The sequence below is a fragment of the Nuphar pumila genome, chromosome 1 (assembly GCF_984573655.1).
Source record: "Nuphar pumila chromosome 1, dmNupPumi1.hap1.1, whole genome shotgun sequence".
NCBI lineage: Eukaryota > Viridiplantae > Streptophyta > Magnoliopsida > Nymphaeales > Nymphaeaceae > Nuphar > Nuphar pumila.
The window spans coordinates 92,681,156-92,690,018 of NC_143249.1; the positions used below are offsets into that span (position 1 = coordinate 92,681,156).

Sequence of the window (8,863 nt, forward strand, 5' to 3'; positions counted from 1 at the left end):
TCTCGACCATAGGACACCTGCTTTGGATATCTGGTCTGTTAGGTACCTAAAAAAAAATCATATAGAATAATAAATGCCCATCGTGACTTTATCAGATACAATGATTATATCAGAGTACCCAGAGATGTTAAGAAAGAAGAACAAGATATGCATTGGCTTATGAAATGTTATTTATGCTTTATTTTTATAATGCATAATTATTGAACAAGATACGTGTTTTGATCATGCATAATTTTTATACATAAATTCATTCATTTTTCTTGAATGATCATGTGCGATAATCGTTTAAAAATGCTTGCTTGCAAAGATTTTCATAGTCTCTCAACAAATGATAATTTGAGCAATTTGAGCCTTTTTATGAAATTAATTAAGTTTTTAGAAAATACTTTCAGAAAATAGAGTTGTTTGAAATATTTGAAAAATATACAGACTCTTTTTGAAAAAGTCTTCCAAAAACCTAATTAAACATTATAAATAGCCTTGCTAAAAAAAGAGAGGGGCGTCTCCCACCTTGAGATTCATGCCCCTCCTTCTCTCTCTCTCTCTCAGCCGACTTCTTCTTCTCCTCTCTTCCACTTCCCTTCCTCTCCCTCTTTCTCTTCTCTACCCTTTTTCCTCGTCGGCGTATTCTTTTTCTTTCATCAAGGGTGCAACATGACAAGCACATATCGTGGAAGGCTGCTCTTTTCTCAATCCTTTCGTCGGGAACGACCGAGAGGTACGTTCCTTCTCCCTCTCTTCTTTATTTGTTTTTGCACGTAGTTATATATATATATATATATATATATATATATATATATATATATATATATATATATTCTTCTAATACAAAAAGAAAAAAAAGTGATATTTTGTTTTAGCAGTGTTTGATTTCTGCTTCATTTTGCATTGATTTAGTATATCATAATATTATTTTTCTTAGTAGCATTAATTCAATTAGGTTCAGTGAGTTCTGCATTTTATCTGTTCTTGCATAGTAGATTAAGTATAAATAGCATACAATGATTTTAGATTTCTGTTTAATCTAGTGTTTAGTTTTTTATTCTTACTTTTTTGGTTTTAGTTGCATTTAGTAAACACAACGTAACATATTCATCAACATGGCCATCACCGTGTCACTCTGATCCCATCTTTTGAATATTAGAAAATTAGCGTGACTGTCAAATCACGCAAGTTAGCATTTTTTTTAGATCACGTCTAGGTTATTTTATGTTGATCAACGTCGTTTAAAACTCACATTTTCTGACACGATTGAGATCAATCCAGACATGATCAGATCCATCCAGCCCTATCAGCCATATTAGCTGGTTCGGTTGTCAGATTGGTGCAGCCAAGCTAGACTATAACAGTCTGCTCGGCTAACACAGCTGATAGCTCAAGTGCTACCCGAGTAGTGTACATAATCTATAAAAATCCATACCAGCCAACTGACTTGATCTGTCCACACAGATCTACTCAGCCAAGTGAGCATATCCGTCCCATTATTTTGCTCGGGAGCCAATCCTCATACAGACCAGCCAGTTTTGAGTTGCTGAGTCATTTAGCCTGCATAGTTCAACTAATTGTGTTGATTGGGTGAATTTTCTGTTTGTAGTTAGTTAGAACAATATTAATTTTTTTATGGACATCGATTAGGTAGTTTAATATTTCAATTTAGTTAATTAGATTAGGTTTAGATCATATTTTTTTTAATCGTTAGGCTGAGTCCACGTTTCTTTTTTGTTGCCTTGTTAATTCAATAATCCCTAGTTAGTTAGTTAATTTAGTTCGCATCTTTATTGTTTCTTTATAAGTAGTTTGTTTAATAGTGTTTAGTTTGTTTTCAATTAATTCATAGTTGTCATTTAGTTAGTTTGTTTTGCTATTTTGTCATTTAACACTTTAGTTGTTACATGTTAGTCATTAGGTTGTCACATGTTAGTGGTTTGTTAAACTCTATTAGAGTAGTTTCTTGATTTTTCTTGATTAAATTGTTAGATTTTAGTAGTATTGCTTTTTGTGGTTCTCATTTTGTGATTTGTTTTTTCCAGGAATGCAGTTGGATGTGTAGTGAGCCCTCGAAAATACCATAAAAGAGCCTTTTGAGCTCCCCAAAAGATCCCCTCAAAATGCCCTTTAGGTCTCTCAGGGAGCCCTCAGAGATCCAAAGATCAAGAGATCAGTTAGCAGGTAGAAGAAGAATTCAAGGGACAAGAAGCTCAAGCACTGAAGACCCTTTTCTTTTATTCTTAGCTTAGGTTTTATTTTATTTAATTCAATTCAATTAATTCAGGTTTGAAATAAGGCACTTAATTATTTTTTATTTGTTTAAGCTCTGTATAGAGGGCCGTAATCTTATTTAGTTAATTAATTATTTGATTTTCAAGGCGATAAAGAGTAGTTTAGCTTTTCTGTGGAATACAAAGTATTTTTCCCGTTCCCTGAGTTCGACCCGGACTTCACCACTGGTGTGAACCAGTTTTTATTATTTGATGTATGGTTTGCACAAACATTTTTATTGAAAATATATTTTTAAAATACTCTATTAAAAAAGTTGCATCAAATTTTTGGCTCCATTGCCGGGGAGTGGTGAATAAAATATGAGTATTTACTTTATTGCCATTGTGTGCTCTCGTTTACTTAGGTTGCTAGTTTCCTTTTTGTTCTTTGCTTAGGATTGCTAGTTTCTTTTCATGTTTAATTGTTTAGGATTGCTAGTTTCTTTTAGTACTTAGGATCTATAACCACGTGTTTGCAAACCCTAGATACCAGCTTACCTTTCTTGTATGACCCACCTATTAGGCTTCCCCTAGGAGGTGACTGCGCACTATTGGTACTGTGCTCTTAGTTTATTTTTCGAAAGATATCTGTTGGGTGCAAGTGTGTGGTGATGTGTTTACTGCTTTATAGTTTTCTTTTTCTTTACCTGCTTTGTGGTTTGCTATGGTTTGACCGCTTTGCACGTTAGGTAGATAGAAAACCAGTTTTTTAGGATGGTTGTTGCACCAGTCTCTACCTACAGTGTATGCAAGGGCGCCACTTACTTGACCCTGAGCTTGTAGACCCTGTAGAGGACCCCGAGTCCATCATTAGGAAAGCCTGCAAACCCGGCCCCATGGCTGAGGATTAGCAGTTAACCCGTTCTCTGAGGGAGTACTTCACTCCTAATGCTTACACTCCCGCCTCCTGCATCACAAGACCTGATGTAGGAGCCAATCAGTTTGAGATAAAGGCCAACATCATTCAAATATTACCATCATTTTACAGTCTTAGCAATGAAGACCCTTACCGTCATCTCGATGAGTTCCTCGAGATCTACTCTATAGTGCTGATCAATAATTTTGGGGATGATGTATTGAGGTTGACATTGTTCCCATTTTCCCTCAAGGACAAAGCCAAACACTGGCTAAAGGCCTTAGATACAATTCAAATTACCATTTGAATGCAAAGAGAGTTTCTCAAGAAATACTTTCCGATTGGTAAGATGAACCAATATCCAAAAGCCATCACCAGTTTTTCTCAGATTGAGGAAGAATAATTTTATAAGACGTGGGAGAGGATAAAAGATCTTCTCCGGAAGTGCCCCCACCACCAGGTGTCTCGTTGGCAACTGGTGCAATACTTTTACGATGGCCTGACTGAGAAGGACATGCAGATGATTGATTCTTCGTGTGGGGGCACGTTCATGCTCAAGAGAGAGGACAAGATATGAGCCCTATTCGAAATGCTGTGTGAAAATTCTATGCACCATGCCCTGTCCTTGAGGCTTGATAGGACCACATCTGTTCCTGGTGCTCCTAAAAAGTGAGGGATTTTTGAAGTTAGGTCTGAACATGAATTGCAAATCAAAGTGGATCAGTTGACCAGGAAAATTGATCAATTACTGACCAACCCAACTTTATTACATCACATAGGAAAAGTATGTGAGCTATGCGCTAGCCCTGCATACTTTGTTTCGGACTATCCGGCAGTGCCACTCTATCCTGAATTCGTTCAGGAGCAAGTGAGTGCTACCGAAGGTTTCGCCAGACCGGTGCATGATCCATATGCACCCACCTATAACCCGAGATAGCAAAATCACCCCAAATTTGCGTGGAGCAATCCACAAGCCCCATCTCATATGTCTTCCCAGACACAACACAGACCGGGTTACTCGTGGTCCACATTTCCACAGGCCCCTCCCCAACTTAGCTTGCCTTCTCCCCAGGAGCCCACATCAAGACAATCTTTTCAGGAGAAGCTTTTGAAGGCCTTTTCTGACATCAAGGCCAACCTCAATTCTCATACACAGTCGATAGCGAAGCTAAAAACCCAGATGGGACAGTTGTCTGAGGCCTTGAACAAACGAAGCGAGAAAAGCCTCCCAAGTTAGCCTATTGTCAACCCGAGAGGTAAGGAACCCATGCACCATAACCTGCATCTCACAAAGTCTCATCAAGAGCAGGCCAACTCTGTTATGACCCTTCGGAGTGGGAAAAAACTCCACCCTATTCAGGAGACGATTGAAGAACCCAGTGACAGACCTATTGACCATTCGATCTCTCCTACTAGGCCCAAGGAAAGTGGACAGGGCTCACGACCTGTGCCTTCTCCTTCGTATATTCCTAGATCTCCATTTCCTCAGGCCTTAGTAAAACTGAATGATTTTAGCAAGCATCAGGCTATAATGCACGAAATGCTTGACATATTTAAGCATGTTCACATAAACCTCCCCCTGCTTGACACCATCCAACAAGTGCTCGCCTATGCAAAGTTTCTTAAGGAACTTTGCACTCAGAAAAGAAAATCAAGGTCGTTGCTCAAGAATATCTTCCTGACTGAGCAGGTGAGCTCGGTGTTTCGACACCAAGCTCCACCTAAACTGAAGGATCCTAGGGCATCGATCATCTCTTGTGTTATAGAGAACATGGCCATCGAGCGTGCATTGCCCGATCTTGGGGCAAGTGTGAATATATTGCTCGGTTCCGTATACGACACTTTTGGGATTAGGGATTTAAAGCCCACGATGACCATCTTACAGTTGACCGACAGGTCTACCAAGCTTCCTTAGAAAATCTTGAAAGATATGTTAGTCAAGGTCGAGGACTTTTATTTTTCTATTGATTTTCTCATTCTGAACATGGAGGGCACTGATGTTGCTCACCAGACCCCCATCATTCTTGGCAGACCATTCTTGGCCACTGCCAACACTCGTATTGATTGTCGTACTGGAAAGATAGATATGTCTTTTGGCAATAATCGTTTGCGCATAAACATTTTTGATGCTGCCACGGGAGCGACAGGAAATGACGAATGCTTCCATGTGATAGATGTTCAATGGAAACAATCTGATCCGCAGTTGGATGATTGTATAGGTAGATATTCGGTTTATGGCTTGCTTTTTTATGAGAATAGTCTTCACGTGGAGGCTAAGCTCATTCTTAGCATGCCAGAGAGCCACTGCAGGGTCTAGAGGGGTAGAGTTGGAGGAAATGTTGTGGGCAGGGTCATAGATAAAACAATTTTTCTTAGACCTTCCAATTAAGCATGACTTCACGTCCATTGATCTCATGGACGATGAAGGGTCACCAGAGATCCGGCTGAATAAAGACATAAAATTTATCACTCTATGAGAGGTAATCCATATTAGTGTTGTGATATTAGCAGTTTTGCTATTTTTCTATCATTTTCTTTGTTCATGAGCATGATTGTTAGATCATGTATGTATTACATTTTGTGCATTTTTATGAGTTTTAAGCATTAAGACAGGTGGAATCTCTATAGAGCCAGTACAGAGCAGCATCAGGCAAGATTTCATAGAGTGGATCAAGTGACTTCTACTACTCTCCTCCTATTTTTTTTTGTTTCTCATACACATTCATATAGTTTCATGCAAGCATGGGAGAGTGCCACTGAGGACAATGTCATTCAAACATGGGGAAGGGTGTAGTTTGCACACCCAAATCTTTTTTTGTCTATGTATATGCATGTTGATGAAAACTCATAAAAATTGGGCTTTTAAGGAATGAGTTTGACCTTATATGAATGCTTTACATAATCTAATGTTTTTAGAGAATTTTTAAGCCCCAATTTTTTTTTCTGACACTAATATAGAAAAATGTGGTTATTTATGTGGATTTCAAAGAAATGACGATAGATGCAAGTTAGAATTTATTTTGAATCACACGTATGAATATGCATAATTTTATTTTTGAAAAATTAAGCAAATGAACAACATTGAAAATAAAAGCTCAAAAAGTGAAAAAGAGCATACATTTAGTTGTTTGATCTCTTCATATTCTTCAGTAGTTGGGCTCAGACATAAGTTGAAGTGTTTAACTCCCATGTCAAAAAGGATAACGAAGAAAGTCAATTCTTTGTCTAAGTTAATATCTGTGGCCTATTTTGTTTGAGCAAGTAGAGCTTGAGGGGTGTTTACACCTGATGCTTTAAAGCCATCTAGTTTGAGAGCCACCATCCCGAAAGACCGTTACATGAACTTTATAGAGAGCCTAATAGATGTTGACATTGCACATGACAAGAAGCAAGCTATACGTAAAACTATGAAAATGGAAGGTCTAGTGACTCGAGCAATCAAGTTCGAGGGATACTTTGTATCTAGTGCCCTAAGGTCATCTAGCCTGGGGGTCATTGATCCAAAGCTCGTTACACGAGTCACAAAAACTGAAAATTTGATATAGTGCTCAAAAAAAAGAAAGAAAAAGTGTAAAAGAAAATAAAAAATCTGGAAAAAAGAAAAGAAAAGAAAGAGCACAAAAGAAAAAATTTACTGCTTAGGAATAAGTATTGAGAAAACCTGTGCAGAAAACATATGAGTGAGGATAAGTAAAGAATGACATGTATATATTTGATTTTTTGAGAATAAAACATAAATGATTATGATATTTAGAAAAGTAAAAGAAAAGGTTTTATTCTGTGGTGGTCTGTAAAAGACTCTAATCATGTTTTGAAAGTATAATGACATGAAATATTTGTGAGAACGAACTTCTTAACTACCTAATGCTTCCTGAATTGAAATCTTTATGCATAACTGATAGAGATGTTTGTGGGTAGCATCGCTGCAAACTCTCATGAGACCTTACTCGTCCAATGGGATAACCTAGGGGTTTAAAGGGCTTGTTGCATACTCTAAATGCAATTGTGATTCCTACCAAAGTGAGTAAGGTTTTTGTTCTTTTTAGTTTGTTTTTATTTTTGTTAGGCCAGTTTGCTTGAGGACTAGCAAATGATAATCATGGGGGAATTTGATCATGCATAATTTTTATGCATGAATTCATTCATTTTTCATACATGATCATGTGCGATAATCGTTTAAAAATGCTTGTTTGCAAAGGTTTTCATGGTCTCTCATCAAATGACAATTTGAGCAATTTGAGCCTTCTTTGAGCCGTTTTGTGAAATTAATTAAGTTTTTGAAAAATACTTTCAAAAAATAGAGTTGTTTGAAATATTTGAAAAATATAAAGACTCTTTTTGAAAAAGTCTTCAAAAAACCTAATTAAACATTATAAATAGCCTTGCTAAAAAACGAGGGGAGTCTCCCACCTTGAGATTCACACCCCTCCTTCTCTCACTTCCTTCTCTCTCTATCTCTCAGTTGGCTTCTTCTTCGCCTCTCTTCCACTTCCCTTCCATTTCCTCTTCCTCTTCCTCTCCTCTGCCCTTTTTCCTTGTCGACGTCTTCTTCTTCTTTCATCAAGGGCTGCAGCGTGACGAGCACATATCGTGGAAGGCTGCTCTTTTCTCAATCCTTCTGTCGGGAATGACTGAGAGGTACATTCCTTCTCCCTCTCTTATTTATTTGTTTTTGCATGTAGTTATATATATATTCTTCTTCTAATAAAAAAAAAGAGATATTTTGTTTTAGCAGTGTTTGATTTCTGCTTCATTTTGCATTGATTTAGTATATCATAATATTATTTTTCTTAGTAGTATTAATTCAATTAGGTTCAGTGAGTTCTGAATTTTATCTGTTCTTGCATAGTAGATTAAGTATAAATAGCGTACAATGATTTTAGATTTCTGTTTAATCTAGTGTTTAGTTTTTTATTCTTATTTTTTTGGTTTTAGTTGCATTTAGTAAACGCAACGTAACATATTCATCAACATGGCCATCACCGTGTCACTCTGATCCGATCTTTTGAATATTAGAAAATTAGCGTGACTGTCAAATCATGCAAGTTAGCATTTTTTTTAGATCACGTCTGGGCTATTTTATGTTGATCAACGTGGTTTAAAACTCACATTTTCTGACATGATTGAGATCAATCCAGACATGATCAGATCCATCCAGCCCTATCAGCCATATTAGCTGGTTCAGTTGTCAGATTGGTGCAGCCAAGCCAGACTATAACAGTTTGCTCAGCTAACACAGCTGATAGCTCAAGTGCTACCCGAGTAATGTACGTGATTTACAAAAATCCGTACCAGCCAACTGACTTGATCTGTCCAGACAGATCCAGTCAGCCAAGTGAGCATATCGGACCCATTATTCTGCTCGGGAGCTAATCCTCATACAGGCCAGCCGATTTTGAATTGCTGAGTGAGTTAGCCGTCATAGTTCGACTAGTTGTGCTAATTGGGTGAATTTTCTGTTTGTAGTTAGCTAGAACAATATTAATTTTTTTATGGACATCGATTAGGTAGTTTAATATTTTAATTTAGTTAATTAGATTAGGTTTAGATCATATTTTTTTTAATCGTTAGGCTGAGTCCACGTTTCTTTTTTGTTGCCTTGTTAATTCAATAATCCCTAGTTAGTTAGTTAATTTAGTTCATATCTTTCTTGTTTCTTTATAAGTAGTTTGTTTAATACTGTTTAGTTTGTTTTCAATTAATTCATAGTTGTTATTTAGTTAGTTTGTTTTGCTATTTTGTCATTTAG

General features: G+C 37.0%; 1 protein-coding gene across 1 annotated transcript; it reads left to right on the forward strand.

Annotated features, from left to right (window-relative positions):
• Positions 1 to 4,381: 4,381 nt before the first annotated feature.
• LOC149849068 (uncharacterized) lies at positions 4,382 to 5,029 on the forward strand. The gene has a single exon (XM_090006890.1). It carries the CDS (start codon positions 4,382 to 4,384, stop codon positions 5,027 to 5,029), a length of 648 nt encoding a protein of 215 aa, XP_089863016.1.
• The last annotated feature ends 3,834 nt before the right edge of the window (positions 5,030 to 8,863 follow it).

Excerpts from the sequence above, each read along its gene's own strand:
- LOC149849068 (XM_090006890.1), top strand. The coding sequence starts at position 4,382 with ATGCACCATAACCTGCATCTCACAAAGTCTCATCAAGAGCAGGCCAAC.